A 19533-nucleotide genomic window follows, 5' to 3' on the forward strand; every position below is an offset into this window, starting at 1 on the left:
AGAATGCTACTCATAAAACAGCAGGGATTAACTGAATGACTTTTTATTCACTTCTCCATTAGCGGGGTGTCAGCATGATACTCTGTCTTTTGACGTCTTCAATTGTCCCCAAATTTACTTTAGTTGTATGAGACAGCAATTTAGTGGTAGAACTCAGCTGGGGAAGAATAATGAGTTTCTTAAGGCTTAAGCTCTTGAGGCTCAATCCTCACCAGGGTAACTGAAAAAGCAGCGTTTTGTATGTTTCTATTATTGACACTATGAAAATGAATGCCCTTCTTGTGATGTTTCTTTGCCCACCTTGAGCTCCAAAGTCCTGTCTGTAGACATTCTAAGCTTGATAAAAACATTCTTGGTATTTGTCAGGCTCACACACTGGGTGGAATATCCTAAAACAATGCCTATTTATAGGAGAGAAGTGTCTAAAAGGAAAGCAACAACACAAGCTATTGAAATGTGTTTCTTTGAACCTGTGACAACTACAGTGCAGTTAAAGGGCAGCGAGGGTATGAATCCCAGAATATCATGCTGGCAGGCAGAACATGAGTTAGGATTGTAGCCCTCAGCTACCTGTGTGCGTGTAACAGTTTCTTGCCTGTCGCGCAGAATATCAAGTTCAGGCCCGTGGAAGGTGGCGCATCACGTGTACTTGTACAAAATCATATTGAGCACCATACACTGTGTTGCACCCCTAAGACAGTGGCTTGTAAAGGAGAGGCAGACATCATGTTAATCAACTCATAAGAAGTTGTCTAGTATGACATTCAGGCCAGATCCTTGGCTGTTGTTGATCAGGGTGGTGACTGATTAGTCATGTTGGTTGACACCAGTAGGGAATGTAGGCCTGCAGCTCTTGGAGGTGTTTGGCTGCTGCTCATGTACATGATGACCCATATTGCAAGGTGAGATTTTTGTATTTGAAACTAATTTTTAAGGAAAATGAAAACAATATGGGATGCAAGGCCAAACAACTAGTTTCACAGAGCTTTTAGTTTTTAACTGCTTATATGCAGAGCTGAAGAGATTAGCATTTGAAATGCTTCGTGCTTTACTCAGTTGTGCTCTTTTAAAGCATCTTCCTGTAAGTCATAGAGATACTAGTGAAAGAGTTCAAAAGTGGAATTAAATGACACCAGAAGAAAATAAAATTTTGCTTGAGAGAATATACCACAGTGAGTAGATGTTGTTCTAAAAGAAAGCATCGAGTCTGGGAGTAGAGCAGCATCTATTTTCACTGTGTAATTTATGGGGGATAATGTCTGTCTACTGGGTGGAGCTAGCACTGGTTAGGAGTTGAGACTGGATGTGTCTTTCTGAGAAGCAATGCAACTGAGACCCCCTCTGAATTAGATTAGGAAAGGATTTCCTGAGTTGTTCCGTTCTGTAGAGAGAGGCTTTGCAGACTGCAGGCTTGGGCTTTCTCTTTCTTTTCTTTTCTTTTTTTTTTTCTTTCTGTACAAACCTTGTGATGTGCCCTACTGTTGAAATCCCATGTCTCAACAGACTTTTGAGGTCTATCCCAAGACATGATAGATTGGAAACTTTTATGCTGTTATTTATGCTTCTCTGAAAAGATTTCTTCAGGGGACTGTGCTGACTCAGCGAGCCTGACAATCAAGGTGCTAAAGATGTGTGGATGGAGTATGGGGTGGAAAGGACATGCTAGCATTCAGCCAAGCTTTAAAAGGCTGCTTAGTCCCTAGAGTGGGAAATCAGGGAGACCTTTTAGGATGATCTAGAGGCTCTGTAAGCCCAGTTCTCATTGATTTTTTTTGATGCAAATTATAAGACAGCTCAAGTGCTCTGGAGTGATGACAGCTGAGAATTTGCTGGCAGCTGCCCAAATTCCATAAGCAATACTGAAGAGCTGGGCCATGGCTGCAAGATCAGAAGACAGCCCTACAGAGAAGGAAGTGCATGTGTATGAAGAGCTGAAGTAGAGGTATCCTTATTCTGCTTCAGAAATACAGTTAGATAATTCAATTAATTTTTTTTAAATGTACTATAGCATAAGCGCTGTGTTGTTTCTAGTGTAGCTATTGATTGCACCAACACATGAGCCTGCTACATGTGGACATAAGTTCTAGGATTTTCCTGCAACTATTCTATATTAAATTGCAAAAAATCTAGTGGGCTGGGAGTATAGAGGTTAGCAGGTCTTACTCCAGATTTGCTAAGGCTGGGAGAGAAGATTCTGGATAGGATCCATATGCCCACTGGAAAAGAAATACAGCTTTTATAGGTCCAATGGATCTGAGGGAGAGAAAGATTTTTAATTTCTTTCTGAATCTGGTGAATGAACAGATCTTTAAATTTTGGTTTGATATAAGTTATGCTTTCATTGATACAAAACCAAGAGTATGCCATGTAGGTAAGGAGAAACAGGGACTTAACTCTTTGATTGTTGTCTGTATCTATAACCCTGTCTCTGAAAATAGGCTGATGCCAAGCAAAGCAAGCAAGCAAAAAAAAAAAATCAAATTCAAACTGTAAGTGAACATCATTAAAAATAGGGAGGGGAAGAGGGTGAAGTAAGGAGACATACAAATGCACATAATGTTGAAAAAGTTTAATCTGAGTACCCTATTTTTGGTCATGGTCGCTCAGGGATGCTTAGAGACAATATAAGAAAAAAGGAGAGCTAACACAGGACAGTTTTATCAGCTGCTCCAATTAATGGTTTAAGGTCTTCCCCTGCAAGGGCTGCATGCAAAATATCATTTTTAATAAATTCTAGGATACATTGCCCTCCTTTGATTTGTGTAATCCCTTTTTGAACCTGCTTATATTTTGACATCCACAAATCTCTGTGGCAATGAATTCCAGAATTTAATTAAATGTTTTGTGAGAAAGTACTTGCTTTTTTAACCTGCAGACAAAATAACCTCTAGGTTTTTTTATCACAAGAAAAATTAATGATGATCCTCTGCCTTTCCCATCCCATGTTGGCGTTTATCGACTGCTACTGTTCCAGTCTCTTCGTTCCCAGGAATATGGTCCCTGCTAACCGATCTTTTTTCAAGTATTTTTTCCTAGTTCTTTTAAAATTGTTGCTAAAAAGACACAGCTCAGATTATGGCCATTTTGGATGAGGTTTGCGCATACCCTTCAGTTCAGCACTGCAGAGCTCTAGAGTTTCAGTACGCTAAGGGTAGAAATATGCTTCAGTTCCCCATTTACTACTCCATTTTACTTTCTAAAATCAGAGGCACAAAGGGATTAAATTTTATACCATCCTTTATTTGTTAAATTTCCACATACCATCCCATATTTGTTAAATTTCAGACCTCTTACTAGCAAAAGAAATGCAGCTTGTGCTACACTGAGGTGATACTACTGGCATATGTCACATGAGCTCTGCTAAAATGTCCATGCACGTGGTGGGACACCATGTACAAATTCAGTCATCCTGTGTACTGGCTGTCGGTAGTGGTGGTGTGGTGCAGATGGATGTCTACGAGGTCTTTGGTAGTTTAATGGCCATAAACTGCTGGCTTGAAGGGGTTTTCCAGAGGTGGCCACTCCTTCCTCCAAGATAGGCAGCAGCTACACTGACGGGTTGTTTTCATGGGCTTGTATAGAGTGCTGTGGTCCCTGCATTAGCACACACACTTCTGCTTTTTCCCTGTAAGATTCTTGATTCATTTGATCCTGTCAATGTATATACATATTCCATTTCCACCTCCTCTATGTGTCTAGCTGAAAGGAACAGTAATTTAAGTATGCCTTACATTACAAGAACATTTGCTGTATAATGTTCACATCACTACTATTAATACTTTGATGTTGATTTTTCCATTGTATACTCTTACTCCTTAGCTAGCGTGGGAAGCATATTCACAGAAGAGTAACTGGATAGCAAGTGGGATTGAGAAAGCCCTTCTAGTTTAAATATGTGGAGGCTGGGGGAGGAAAAACCCTCCAAGTGAGTTAGTTTAACTACAAAACAACTGGTCATACTTCCCACTTGGATTCTGTTAATCAGTGTATTTTTTAATACAGGAGCAATTATTATTTTTTTATCTAAAAGAGGAAGTATGATGAGTAGATCCTAATCAGATACAATATGAGAAGCCTTGATTAGATGCATTTTCCATGTAATAAAACCAATAAAAAAACCCACATTTAAAGACACCAACACCAGTAGCATGAACAATGAGGCAATTTCTCCTGCAGTATTTTAAGTCCATAGCTGTAACTTCAGAAAAATTTTCTCCAACAACTTGCATATATCAGGGGCTGTTTGGGATTACTTTGTTTACCATACTGTAAGATCAATTCTAAATGTGTGCACTAAAGTCTGAATAATTTATTTTCTAGCCCATTAGAACAATTTGGAGGATCTAATTCCAGAGGCAGCTTTTCTGCCAAGAGAGTGAGCGTACATGTGCCTGTGTATCTCTTGGGGAAGGAGAGACAGACTGAATCTATGCTTTTAGAGTAAGCCACCTGCTTTACTGCTTGACTCTGCTGAATAAATGCTTATGAGCAATTTGCCCAAAGCAGAATAAACTGCTCCTTCAACAGCCAATTGCAAAGTCCAGGGCTTGCAAAGAACCCACTACTCGTGTCTTTATACTCATGATTTCGCAATTCAGGCACAGACATACTAAACAGCCTATTCAAGATTTACACTGAGGTCTGTCCTAGAACAGATGCTTAACTCAAATCTCGTAAGTCTTAGGGCTATGACACTGTCCTTCCTTGTGTCACACTGTTTTGGCCTTAGAATAAAAGATTTTACCAAAAAAATGCAACTTTCATTGGGAAAAAAATAATGTTAGAGGAAGCTGCATTTTGTTTCAGATTTTGCCATGAGCTGCCTTGCTTGCAAGAGAGTGGGTTATCCTGAACAATTAGGCAAATAATGTGTTAAACATTTCACAAGGGAATTAAAAAAAAAATAAAAGCTGTTGTCAGTAGCCTGACATCTTTGAGGGGGATTTGTTTGTTTGTTTGTTTAAAAAAAGTCAACCCTGCACTGATGACATGGAGTCAATACAGACTCCTATTTGGCTGCCAATAGATCAGGTGCAAGCTGTAGACTTCTTGCTAATCTTTTTGGTTTAGTGTTTTCTCTTTTAACCATGCAGCTTCACTGTTTGCATGGAAGCTCCCAAATGTCAAGAATAGCTCTGTTAATGGTTTGGGGTTTGTTTAATTTCACATCTCAGCAAGCCCTGAAAGCTGTCAAGACTTATCATCTCATCACGCTCCTTTTGACTGTTTAGCAAAAACAAGGACTGGGGGTTGAGGATAGGGTAGGGAGAGAAAAAGTGGAGGAAAGGGAATATCATAAATAACTAAATAAAATTATCCATAACGTTACAGCTCCTTAGATACCAAGATGAAGAAATCAAAACAGACAGGCAGCATAGAACCAACTACAACAGTTTTCTCTGATCCAGAATAAATAAAAATGATCCCTCTGATCCCTGAATCTTAGACTGGGAATTAGGCTGCTGTTTAGTTCAGAATAGAGAGCGGGGAGCAAGCTCATTGAATGTTTGGGAACAGAAAATATTTTGCTGTCATTGGAAAGGCTCCTGTGGCTTGGTGGGTCTTGGTTCCCTTAAGCATTTCCTTAACCAGGTGTTTGAGTGTTATGCTCGTGGGACAGAGACTTACAGGTGTGTGTCACTCCTTTGCGGAAAGGGGGCTTTAAAGAGCAGTTTAGTCTAGAGTTAAGGGCAGCCTCTGTTTCCCAGGGCCTGGTGTGGCAGCTTAGTGACTTTATTCAAGGACCAGGAGGGGACGTTCTGGTGTGGGAAAAGGAACAGGGCTGAACTAAGGTGAAGCAGCCCTCAGTAGTGTGTGCTGACATTTCCTAAGCAGCACTTTGTGAAATCCAGTTTGAGCCAGACGGTTTAATGGTCAGAGGATCCCTTTGTGCATTTCAGGGTTTGGTTGATCAACGTAAGAAAGAGCTGTGCATTATCTCTTCAAAAATAGGAAGATAATGAGCTGCTAGACAGTCTGATGTCTATTAGAGTATCTCTGAATCAAGAGCAATGTAGTGAGATACTCCTGCTGACCAACTGACCTGAAATATTCAGCCCTGATCTAAAAGGGTACAGCCACAGTCATGGCATTTTGCCTGAACAGTCTCCTGGTTTTGTGATGTTTTGGGCCGCTGGTGAATTCCTAGTTTCCGCAGACAATAATGACTTTGGAGGAAGAAGGCACTGGAATCAAATGTCCTAAAGGCAGCGACGTCTCAAGCATTATGCATTGTACATCATAAAGAATTGAATGGCTATGGAAGAGCAGGCAAGCAGGTCTTGCCTTTACCAAACACAGCAGCGTCCTCAGCAAGACCCACCTCACATAATACAAATGATAGTTTTAGGCGTCAGTGTCACTCAAAGCAGTGTAGCAATGCAGGTAGCACAAAAGGTGATGAAATAAGCTGCCTCTTATTGGTGCTGTTGAATTGCTGCAGAACAAAGAACTGACAATAATAGCTAAATGTATTGTAAGGTGAGGCCCCTGCTGCTGCTGGGCATCTGCCTTCATTAGGCTTAATTGGGCCATTTGTGCAGCCTCGCTGTGCATGTGGCTCCAAGGCTGATTTTGAGGCAGAAGCGCATTTGTGCTTTCCATCCCATTCCTCAGCCAGTTTAGTGCTATTCCTGACTGTATTTCAGCGCTCTGACCAGTTTGGTTTCAACTTTGGTGTCTGCCACCTCTCCTTCGATGCTGTTCTGTAGTCCAGTAGACCTTCAGAGTTTTATTCCCATTTTAGGGAATTTATTCCTAATTTTTTTTTCCATTTTTTTTTTCCTTGGGCCATGTTGATAGCTTTTGTTTATATCCCCTCAGTTACCCTAAATGATTTTCTATGGGTTACCTTCTCCAACTATTCTTCCCCCTCCTCTCCCCTGGTTATTCTTCAATCCTTTTTCAACCATGCTAAAGACCATGGTCTGTAAGTGATCATAGAGGAGACGTATTTCCAGTGTATATGGTCAGGGCATGGACTGTCCCTCCGTGGTGCTTGTAGAAGGTACTTTGCAAAAGGGTGAATACAGTGATATGGGATGCCTATATATAAAAAGGCTGCTGAATGAGATGATTTGAGCCCCTGTGTCCTGGAGTCTGCCTTCTCTCAGTGGAGACACGCAGGTTGACGCAGCTGAGGTACATTACAATATATGAACAATATATGAGGTATAGTTCGGCTCCTTAGTTCTGAATAAAATAGACCAGTTTGCAACTGGGGTGAGGAGTCCTGCCTTGAGACACGGCCGCCTTTATTGTCCCTTATTGAGGGGGAATTCAGTGGCATGAAGAGGCAACCTTAGCAATTAGCATAAGAAATTGCTTTGGCTTTTGTATTTCTTTTCTGTGTTTCATTTCTGAGGCTTAGCTCTGCCCCAGGATTAGTTCTGTCTTTCCTTCCCTGGTTCATGAGCTGCCTTATGTTCATCCACTTTATGCAGACATTTAATTGATATGCCTCTATGTCTGGCTTACTACTCTATGAACACAATTTCTTTCCTGGCCTTTAATTGATTTGGATAATAAAGTGCAATTATAAAACTCAATAAAAATTGGTTATTTTAAAGGGAGAGCCGTAAAGACAGAAACCTAAGTGATGCTCTGCTGTGTGACTGTATAATAATGCAAAATCCCCTTTGGTTTAGTTCTATTTAATTGCTCAGCTTTACTCAGATTGTTACAATTCTGCAGGCTTTCTCGCAATTATAAACAGTGTGCTTATAAATGTTTGTGTTTTTTAAAAGTTCCTTGTGTATATAATAATTGTAAATTTAATGGGTTTGTGGTGACTGTTGCCTGCATTGGCATCCTCCCTTCTCCTTGCTCACGTGCCTGGGGAGCCTGTATGACTGTTCCACTCAAACTTTTCCTAAGCCAGCCAAGTCCTCTTCTGAGGATTTAATTACCAAAGCAGTGGCTATATTAGGAGTAAACATCTGTTTGGGTTTTTTAACGTTACAGGAGGTTTCTCCCTCTTTCTCTGGCCCCTTTACAGTCTAAATGCTCTCTTGTTTCCAATGGAGGCTAGACCTTGGACAGGAACTATCTAAGAAGAGGTGTGAGGTGTCCGACCAGGGGATGCTCTGGCAAGAGTTTTGTATAGCATGCACCAGGGATGGGAGATGGTGTATTGGGATGGGAAGAACAGGGGATCAAAAGTGCTTCAGCCATTCTGGGCAGCTCTCTGGGGCACATAAATAGGATATGGATTTTTTTCAATCCTTTTGAAATCTGAGTCTTTGGGAATTTCTCCTTTATTCAGTTCCTGCTTTTTCACTAGAGAGAAAGAGACCTGATATTTGAGGTTGTGTCTTGGATTTAGGAAATCTGGGTCTTTTTCTTGAGTGTTACATCTTACTGATGAGTTCCTCCTCTATAATTTTTATTTTCTTTCTTCTTTCTCTGTTTTCCCTACTGAAAGTGCTGTAGGGAGAGATAATTTCTTACTAAGTGTAACTGCTGGGTTTACCCCAACAGAGCCGTTCTACTGCTGCCATATTTATATGGATTGATATCTGGGATTGCTTGGATACAATAACTGAGTTTCTTTGTTTCTCTTTATTTTCCCAGTTGGGAGGCTGTGGAATCCTTGGAGTAGGCATCTGGCTGGCTGTTACCCAAGGGAACTTTGCCACCCTCTCCTCTTCTTTCCCGTCCCTTTCAGCTGCCAACCTACTGATCGTCACAGGGACATTTGTCATGATCATTGGCTTCGTGGGCTGCATAGGTGCCATCAAAGAAAACAAGTGCCTCCTGCTGAGTGTGAGTATTAAGCTGCTATGCCGTTGCAGTGTTTGCTGTCTTACGGTGCTAGTGCTATTCTAATGCATGTTACAGTGTCCTGTATTTCAACAGAAGTTGCCCACTTGACATTTACGAGATGTGAGTGACGTTTGAATCAGTCTTTGATAGCTCTAAGGAGCTGCTAGATCATTCCTGACCATGCTTTTAACCTGTCCTTGGAGGGTTAGACCTGCAAGAAGGGAATGGTTGTTGGTGGTGTGCGTTTCCTTGAACTCTTTAGAGAAGAGGGTGATGTTTGTGAAGACATCTTTTGCAGTGTACCCTTGAATTATTTTTTACTCTGCTTTTGTAGCTATCTACTCCAAATGTCTACAGTGGCAGGACTGATGATCTGAAGTCCTGGGTAGAAAGATCAGTGTAGGGAGGAAACATTATAAAGAGGTTGATTTTTATTTAAATTGTAAATGAAGTCCTTCAGATTTGGCAATGCTGGTTTTGCCAATCATTAAGTCTCAAAAGGCTGAGATGCCAGGAAGCAAAGGTGCCAGCACAAGGACACTGCTGTGAAATCAAAGATTAATAAGGTGCCAGCTGTCCATGAGTTAACAGAGGCTTGAGCCACATCCCTGGGGTATTTTATCAAAATGTAAGTTGATGCGACTTAAAACTGGACTTTATGAGTAGTGAGTGAGTGCTTGCTGTAGTTGGTGTTAATGTATATTTTGGGTCTTGTTCAGCTGAAGACCAGAAAGTGAGGTGATCCTGCTGCTCAAGTCCAGGCCTTCACTGTGAGGTTAGGCAAACCTCAGAGTGAAATGAAGCTGGCATTTAGTTTGGTGAGCTGGTGATTCCTTTGTAAAAGGCTGTTCCTCACTGTGCTTCACATATTCATTTTGCTCCCCTGGGAACTGCAGAATGAGTTGAGGCACATAGCCCCCAAGAAAAATTCACCCTCTAAAAATCTTTAAGTGACTGTGAGTTTCCAAGCCTCAGTAGAGGACTCCTTCCAGGTGCCTGCCTTAATCAGTCATTTCTGCTGATTTTTTAACTAGTAAAAGTCAAGACTAGTCAGTCTAGATTAGTAAGGGCTATTTATGTGGCAGGTAGGTGGTTTGAGGCTAAAACGAACAACATAAATTGAAATTAAGGCAATTTTGTGAGTCAAAGTTTACACTGGGAAGGCTGAAGTCAGAATCTGAGGCTGAAAGTGCTTGACAATTTTAACAGTCTTATAAATACCCACTTTGTGGAGGAAGTGTCTGGCCAGCCAGATGTAGTTACTGGATTACAGCTTCAATGCCAATGCAGCAGGAGTCCACAGGGTGCTGAGTCTAATGGTATAGCTTATATGTGCAAAATTAATCACCTATTTTGTACTTTTTTGAATAAAGTCCTAGCTTAGGTGTGACCAGCAATGAGTGGTGTCTTCTTATGTCTCAGGATCAGGTCAGGATCCGGCAGTAAGTCCTCAGTACTGGAAGAGTTTCACCCTTTAATCTCATATGGTTTGTTGGCCCTCATCACTCCCTTTGGCAAGGGCAAAGTCTCCCTTGATTGGCCGTCATTGCTGCAGCTAGGGTGAATGTACTCAGCCAACCCTAGATGGGCATCCTCTTAGGGAGATGCAAATGTTTGCGGGTACTGCTCCTCCTAACACATACTGCACAATACTCGGAATCTAATGCCCTTTGGTGCATGACATAAGGACTGTACTTGGTGGATCAAGTTAAGTATGCAAAGGAATCCAAATTCATTTAGGAAGTCTTTGCATGGGTGAAACAAGAAGCTTGATCTGATTTGGTACCAGAATTTCACTCTGCCTGTCCTTACCTTTGTGTACTGTAGCTATTCAGCACGGCCTCTGTTTTACTCAGTTTTCTTAAAAATTGAGTTATGTTAGAGCTGATTACAGCTACTTTAATTCTGAACAAGCCCAACTATAGAGGGTTGAAATACAGTTTCTTTAGTCTACATTGAATTCACTTTTTTTTTAGTCTACAGTAACTTCCCACGATGTACATCGGTACATACTTACCCTCATTAAATACCAGTGAGATTTTTGAGCTCTTGAGTTCTTCTGTTGAGTCCATCTTTTGGAAGGGGAAGGAATGGTGCTAGGAGCTTCTGTTTCTGGGAGCAAAGCCTTATCATGTAGGTTTGTTCTTAGTCTTCCTTTCCCCAATTGCTGGTTCAATTTGTCTAGTGTTTGAAATAGTGCTTTTAAGTTCAGGGCTGGGGCATTTGGTTTTGGCTAGCTCCTGGTTTTCTAGGTAACATAGTAGCAAAATAAATGCTTGAATGAAAGAACTTGCTGAATATCAAACCAAGACCGTTCTTAGGGTGTGTGGTTGCTACCTTTCTTCATCCTTTTGCTATTTCACAGGCGTTCCCAACATTATGTTCTGCCAAAATGAAAATAACCTCTTCCCAAAATATCTCTGTTTTTTGTTAAACATCCCTGAGAATGCCCCTTCTCTATTGCTTTTTAAGAGTACTGTTTTGTTGCAGCTGGAAGGTGATAGGATTTACCATCTAAGTTGTAAAGGGAAAGCTACTAAGCATTGGCAACCTTGTGGTTATATGACACATACTGTGTTTAATAGTCATGGAAGGATCAAGTCCTTACATTCCTTTCTGTGTTTCCCAGGCCACCACTTAACCTCTGGCTTTGTTCCTGGTAGTAGATAAGATTGCTTTTTGAACTGAATTCCTGTAACTTATGTCTCCGGAAGGTATTACCACAAATGTGACAGCAACTCATGGAATAAGTTCTCTTGCTCATGTGTGATGTCGTTACCATATCTTTTTGTGTAGCATTTGGTTTAGCTAAGTTTTCCTAACTTTTTCTTCCATTTGGAAATAGGAGCTTTGATAGTACACAGACAGAGAAACTGAAGTCTGGCCGCACAGGTGTTTAAGTTGGGTTGATGGAGACTATTTGATTATATGGGTAGTATATTCTGTTAGCACTACTCACTGGATAATGTATTTGATTCTCTTAATTTGCCCACACCTCCTGATATTTGGCCAGCCCCAGCACTAGTCCAATAAAGAGGCAAGTGCTAAACAAACTTAGGAAACTGGGATGGACAGGATTTAGACAAACTCTGCAGGCAGTTGAAACAGGTTTGTGGTGGGCTTAAAAGCAATGAAAAGCTATTAACAGAGTACTAAAATGAAAGCAAGAAGTAAAAGCTAGGATGTTGTGTCCCTTGCATGTTTCAGTGGTCTGTATGCAATAATTTGATGAAGTGAGGCTTGAAATGGGCAAAAAGAAAAGAAAGTGGAATAAACCAAGCCAGAGGAGTACCCAGGGATGCTATCGTGGTGGGATGGCAGATACTCAAGTTATAACCTGCCTATATGAGATCAAACATTGCTCCACTGAGCAGAGCATTGCTGTGTATCTCTGAGTGAGTAGCAGGTTTCACTGACAACCCCCCTTTCCTCTGCTCAGTACAGTGTGAGAGAAAGTCTGTGATGTTAATTATGACCACAGCCAGTAATAAAGATGATGTGAATGTCATCTGATTCTCCAGATGCTCTGCCTGTACTGTATTCCTGTCACCTCCTGCTCTGAATTTGCACCCTTAAGATCTCCTTGAAGACACTTAATGGCATTATAAACATACGGACCACATGGACACACCTGGTTTAACCAAGAACAGTTTGGACCTCTACTTGCTGTTATCTCCTGTAGCATACCTCATCCTAGTGATAGTTTGATGTTAGTCTTTAGACCTGCAAGGACTGGAGAGAAAAATTTCCCCTGCAACAGGAGCACCTCCTGTTCTGCTTTCTAAAAGCATAAGAAAGAGGAAAGGCAGTTACAAGCTGGGAAAGGATGTAGTTGGGAGGATGTGCTGCTGTTACTGGGATGGGTGGTTTGGAGAAAGACATTGGAGATATTGCAGGAGGCATGGAGCACCACTGGGATCCTAAAATGGACTAGGAAGGAGCAGGGCAGGAAGAACTACTAGCTCAACCCACCTGCATTGGAGGACTAGAATTTGATGTGGTGTTAGACACAGCAGGATGTTTGTGTATGGTCTTGCCTTATGAATAATGCTACTGTTCAATGATGTGATAAGGGATGAGACTTCCTAAGGAGTCTGCCTGAGTGAATGAGAAATGAGCAGTGTCAAAGAGACATTTCAATCTTTTTATATTTCATACACTAGGTTGCAGAGCAGATGAGACTCTGATCCTGTGTCTTTGTGTTCTCCCCATGTGACATTTGTACTGGGTTGTCAGAGCAAACCTGTAAGCTCTTTGGTATTAGGCTGCTGTGATGTTAGGTGTAAATGATAATAATTGCTTACCTCTGGCATTTGCCAATGACTTTTGAAAGAAAGGAGGAGAGATGAAGTGTTTTAAGTAGCAGAGGACAGGTGGAGAAAGGAGGTCGAAAGTAGAAGTAAAGTTTATTTGTAAATGAGATTTTTGCATAGCTGTGCGCAACAGTCAGGAATGATCCACGTTAAGTCTCTGAATAGAGTGTTTAGCCTAAAGCTTCACAGTGTTACTGACTTGAAAGGACTTACCTGGTGTCCACCAACTAAGGAGCTGGCAGATATTCTTTATTCAGTAGCAATGTATAGCCAGGACAATGCCTCACTAATCTCTTAAGAAGCAGGCCCATTCCTATCTCTCTGCATTCAGAGGAATAGAATAATATGAAAATCTAAAACAGACTGTGGAAAAAAAATTTAAAAGGAAACCTCAACCATCCTATGTGTTCTGCAAAAATACACAGATGGGGTGAGTTGTGCAGCTGTCATTCTAAGATCTCAGTGAACAAAGAATGGATATTTGCAATGATTCTTATTTGCTCCAGCTGCAATGTGAAAGAAGATAAACTTTTCCATCATTAGATTCCCCTAGAGAAATCGGAGCAACTAGCATTTCTTAAAATAAGTATACATCCTAGTGTATATAATCTTGCATCTGAATGTGGATGCAAATTTATCAGTGAAGCAGATGAACAATGCTTTCTTGCTTCAGTAAGATTGCTTTGGCATTTCTGCTATTCTTGTTGCTCAAGACTGTATAACAGAGGTCCCTCTGCTACAAGCTCGGCTGTAATTAGAAAATGCCAGCTTTGTTCTGATGGGTTGGGTCACTGTCCTGAATAGGTGACAGAAGTAATAAGCTAAGAGTCTGACTTGGGAAAGTTAATGTATAGACTTCCATTGATTTTTTCTTTTCCCATAGGTATTTGATCCTACGTTGCAGGATCATCTAGCTGTACTGCAAATGTCTATAGGCTATCTTAAAACAAAATTAGGAATCTATTTTTGCTCTCTTCCCCATTGCAAATGTGTTATAGTCCTAACGTCCATCAGAGCTGTTAGCCATATCCATCATCTTTGTGAATTTTAGCAAAATGTTTAGCTTGAGCGTTCTTAACACCATTGCAATGCATGTGCTTTTCAGCTGAGGGCAGGTCCTTGCAGAAGATGAGGCAGCAGCTCGGTGTACCACTCTAGAATGATCAGTTATGATGAATTGATCATAGTACTGACTTTAGGCAGGGCTGCATGTGCATGTGCACATGCCATTGCTCTATGCTAAAGAAATTTATGCCTGATTAAGTACTTTTTTTGTCTTTCATGCTCAAATGTTGACCTAGCTGATCCTTAAGTGTCTGTGTAAACATTGTCTTTTAAGTTAATTGCTCAAGATCTATGTTTGAGAAGTGAAATTGCTTGAATTCTCTTTCATACATGTTTAGCAGAGGTCTGTATTTGTAGGCTTGTACTGAAAAAGGTCATTATTCCATGGACAGTTTGGGTTAAAAATCTCAGCTCTGGAAGTTAAATCATGATGGATTATGTTATTTATTATCTGTATTAATAGTATCTGCTGCAGGCAGCCCATGAGATCAGAATGCTCGTCTGTATAAAATTCCTGGTAAGAGGAGGTCCCTGACCAGTAGAGCTTACTATCTAAATAGATAAGACAAATGGAAAGTATTCTTATCCTCATTAGACAAATGGGGAGCTGCAGCAAAGTGAAACTAAGTGCCTTGAGTAGGCTGCACTGGGAGATTGTGGGAGAGCTATGAAACAAACCCAAATTGTCTAAATCTCAACTCAGTGCCTTTGTCATCTTTCTCTGATTACAGCACAACATGTCTAGCTGTCCTGTGTGCTACAATGACCTTTAAGAAGTATTTAGTCCATGTTTCCATAATAGTAATGACAATTTTGATTTCTTTCATTATATATATTATGTCCAAATGATAAATAAATATCCCAAAGCAAAGTTAGTTCTCAATTTTTATTTTGTTGAAAGTGCCTGATTGGGACAATTAGGTGGTTTCCATGAGCTCCACTGCAGGCTGTCCCCGCTGAGCTGATCAGTCTAATTGCTATATTACCTTCAGTTAAATGGGAAGCAGGACATTCAGAGAAGCTGCCAGAAAGGGCATGTGAACATGCTCTAATGCAAATTTTTTTCAGATAGGAACTTACTTTTGGTCCAGGAAATCATAGTCACTGGTAAAAACTAGTATTGGGCCCTTTGTGAAGGAAGGATTTTTATGTCTATTTGGTTGTTACAGCACACATGTGTAGATACCATGTTTCCAGACACTTGCAACTTAAATAATAACCCATGTCCTAGAAGGAATTAAGATCCATAGGCAGTTCTTTATTTCACCCTCTGATTTTGTGACACTTTTTTTTTTCCTTTTTTTCCCAATGATTTTGTACAAAGAACACATTCTTCTGCTCCTGGTTGGGATGTGCAACATGGCCAATAACACAGTCAAAAGAGGTAGAGGATGAGTCTTGCTTGTGTAGACCTTAAGGCCTAAAAAGGCCTTAAATTTTGATACCGGGGATTCTTCACGACATATTGCCTATACAGGAATATATTAGAAAGCGGAAAGGGCTTCAAGTGGACAAAATGCTGATTCCTCTCTGATTACCCAAAGCCAGCTGCCTTCTTATAAAGCACCAAGGTTGCATATGTTCCATCAGATCAAGGATTAGATAAGTTAGAAGATGGCTTAGATATGCCCTCTTTCCCCTTATTCCAGATTTGTGGATAAGCCTGATTTTTTTTTTTTTTTTTTGGTAGAAAAGCTGAAACAATGATTAATGAGAAGGGGAAAGAAAACAATCATTAACAGACATATCTATGTGTTCAGCTTAATTTAAATGAGAACCTCATGTTAATAATCAAGGAGTTCATCGCAGTTGCTGGAATGAATGAGATCAGAATTAAACCTTGATACTAGGTCAGGACTAGCTGTGGAAAGAGCTGGTACTCTATATGTATCTGAATGACTATCCAGACATCAAAAGGCTCTTATTTATGGAATAGTCCAAGGGGAAAATGAGTGCCCGTGATGTTTTGTACTGTGCTGGTGAGTTTTTTCTGAACTTCAGCCAGCTCATCTGTAAGTGAAATAGCAATAAAGAAAACGAGGAAGAAGTTAATGAGTGGGAAGAAAAGGAGAATAAAAAACCCTACTGTTTTCAATAGTGTCAGTAGATCCAATCAGAGAGTTGACAGATGAAACTCCATTGGTGACAGGGAATTTATTTCAAAGCAACTAAATGGGAAAAAATAGCCCGTGAATTACTTCATCTCAGTAATTTAATGCTACAGACTAAACAGTAGATTCTCATCCAGCTTAGCACATGAGCTTGTGTTCTTTTCACAATCTGAGTAGCAAAATCAGGGATATCGTGGCTGCAGCCACAGGAGCAAGTGATGCGAAGACCAGGAAGATACAATACACACAGCCCGAGAGCATTATACATCACGTACAACGCTTCTCTGTGTAGTACTGTGTTGCATATGAAAGCCCTAACTTTGCTACCTGTTTGGACTGCAAGTACTGAGCACCAAACTCCCCTAGTTTCGTTGCCTCTCCTTTATTATTAAGAATCTGCTCCTCATTGCCTTTCAGTTTTTAGCTCCTTCCACTTGGCTGATACTGAAACTCAGGAGTGAATGGGACCTGTCTGAGTCCTCCCCTTTCTCCCTTCTTTTCTTCAGCTCTTGTAGCTGTTAATCAAAGGACCTGGGAACAGAGGAGAGAAAGAATAAAACTGTTTTCCTTCTCTCCTGTTTTTAGACTTGAGCTTAGGCTTAGTGTGTAGGAAGGGCTTACCTCATAGGGTAGTATTTATTTTTCTAATATAGACTGATGCAATACCACTAGTGCCTGATATGCTTTGAATCACAGAATATCTCAAGTTGGAAGAGACCCATAAGGATCATCGAGTCCAACTCCCTGCTTCTCGTGGGACTGCCTAAAACCAGACCATATGACTAAGAGCATCATCCAGACGCTCCTTGAACTCAGACAGGCTTGGTGCTGTGACCGCTTTCCTGGGGAGCCTGTTCCAGTGATCGACCACCCTCTCAGTGAAGAACCTTTTCCTAATGTCCCTGTTCCCTTTTGTATTGCCAAGATGCTGCTTTATGGCAGTCAAACAGTGTGACAGCGCTGTGCAGAAGTCAGTGGAGCTATACTAATTTATGTCAGTTGAAGGCTTAATCTGTTTGTCTAAATGGCTATCAACTTTTCCAAGTTCCTAACTCCTGGTTGATTAATCTATTATTAGTTGTTAGCTGTGTACTAGCAACATCAGCTTCTCTGACGGTCTGTGCAGGCTCAAGAAGATCCCCTGTCACTTATAAAGCCTCCCTCACCCCATCTTTTGTCTCAGCATTCAACCAACTCTCACATACCCGAGTTTCCTGAAAAGAAACTTGGCTCTGAGCCATTTCAAGAGGGGACCCAGAAACCAAGCCTCGTCTTGCCCTACTACTGTCTGTAAGGACTTGAGGTGGGTCTCAGTTACTTCACTGCACATCAAATTACCAGAACAATTAAGTAATACAATGAACGTCACAGTGGAAGAGCAGAGCATCAGACTACATGGTGGTCAGGAAAACACTTTGAAGGAACCCTTTTTTCTGCCAGAGCTTGCAGTCTCTCGGCAGATGTGTTCATTGTCTGATCTGTAAGACTGACCTCTGTTGATTTTGATGGGCTTTTCCTCCAGACCTAGGGTCACCTGCAAGATCTGGTAGGCAACAGAATTACTCTCATTTTGAAAGTAAAGGACAGGTGACCTGTGTGCTCCTTGCCAGCTCAGACAGTCATGTCTCTTTTGAGCATAACATTTGATAATTTTTTTCCTAACAATATAATTATCTCCCCAGATAAAAGGCCATAGGCTTACCAAAGCAGCATGTGTGCTTATATTCCCAATCATTCATTTGCTATTTTAGCCACCTTAACACTGTTTCTTAAATTAAAGAGCAATACCGGCTTTTTTCTTTAAGGGTTAGAATTACCTGAACCTCAGAAAAATCTAACTCTGGAAGTAAAGAAATGGAGGCTAGTTTGTGTAATCAGTGATGCCTACACAAGGTGTAGCCATCGCTGATTTGATGCTATAAACATTTCAGTTCCCTGGTAGGAGAATATTACCAGCTAAAAGGCAGAATTAGATAAACCAAGTTGACTTGCTGCTCATTTTTTAAGCTACTTCAAGACTGACCCATGTGCATCTGATGCAGCAGCCTCTGTGTAGCACGTTTGGGAACAGAAAACTGGGGAGAAAACCAGCGGTAGAATTTAAATACAGACAAAATACTCTATCTTGTCCTTTTTTCCTCTTCTTGACCATCTGCTTCTTACTGTTTCCTTCCCTTACACATGCAGTGCAGTTTCTAGACGCTATTTTGAGACTCCTAGAAATAAGAGAAATTTTCTGTTGTTATAATTAGCAGGTGAGGTCCCATTGCAAGCTTAGCTCAGGGTATGCAAATATGTGTAAATGGAGAACTGCAGAATTTCAGAGTTAATTTTTTTCCCCTTCAGCTCATCATAAGTCAGCTGAGCAGCATGGTCATGTCATTTTCCCTTATCATCTTGGGAGAGCTTCTGTCAGTTTTCCCAGCACTTGGGGTCAGCCAGATGTTTGGTCTGAACAAAAGTGTGAAGCCAGCCCTGCCGACTCACTCGCTCTCCAAGCAGGGGTGTGGGGACAGCTCGCTGCTGCTCTCCTCCTCCTCTTGGGGCACCGAGCTGTCCGATCGCATTTCATGCTGGAGCTCCAGATGACGAGAAATATCCTGGGGATGATAGATTCAGGGGAGAAGCTCTATTTACTAAGTGCACAGGTGGTGTTAAAGTCTGAGTAAAAGGTGTAAGTTTAGACGGTAATTAACTTTGTATGTCTTTGCCATAGATGGAGAATATTGGATTAACCCCAAGCCAGAGCCTTTTAGTTGTATTTGCTATTTCCATTAGCTATGTTAGATGGACTCAAGCAACTGCTTTGTTATTAATGGAGTGGCGCAGAGACTTTTAAGAGCTAGTCTGATGTTTTAGTTCTTCTTCAGCCGCATTGTACTTCACAAGTAGGATGAGTTTCTGTCTTGACTAGGATAAAGATTGACACCATATAATGTCAAACCTTTGCATTACGTTTGCAGAAGAGATGAAGCAGCCCTTAAAGAGAGTCAAAGGCCAGCAAGACCTTATCTATGCTAAGGAAAAATAATCTGTGATCTGTTAAATGGGCCTATACCCACCTACTGTTGTGATGTGAGAATGATACCTGGCTAATATTTGATGACACTTCATTGATTTTAAGTCAGGTTTTGGAGAAGATGGAAAATAACTGGAAATGCCGCAAAATGCCAGTTAAAATCCTGTGACACATAGTATGGTGTCGTGGTTTAACCCCAGCCAGCAACTAAGCACCACGCAGCCGTTCACTTGCTCCTCCCCACCCAGTGGGATGGGGGAGA

General features: G+C 41.0%; 1 protein-coding gene across 12 annotated transcripts in view; it reads left to right on the forward strand.

Moving 5' to 3' along the window:
* The window catches only part of TSPAN4 (tetraspanin 4), a 475717-nt gene that overhangs the window by 381562 nt on the left and 74622 nt on the right, over positions 1-19533 (forward strand). For all 12 annotated transcript variants that reach the window (XM_049820764.1, XM_049820765.1, XM_049820770.1 and 9 more), the window contains one exon: positions 8572-8763. In XM_049820764.1, the coding sequence (XP_049676721.1) occupies positions 8572-8763 (192 nt within the window). The remainder of the gene's footprint in view (positions 1-8571; positions 8764-19533) is intronic.

The sequence above is a fragment of the Accipiter gentilis genome, chromosome 17, assembly GCF_929443795.1.
Source record: "Accipiter gentilis chromosome 17, bAccGen1.1, whole genome shotgun sequence".
Taxonomy (NCBI): Eukaryota; Metazoa; Chordata; class Aves; order Accipitriformes; family Accipitridae; genus Astur; species Astur gentilis.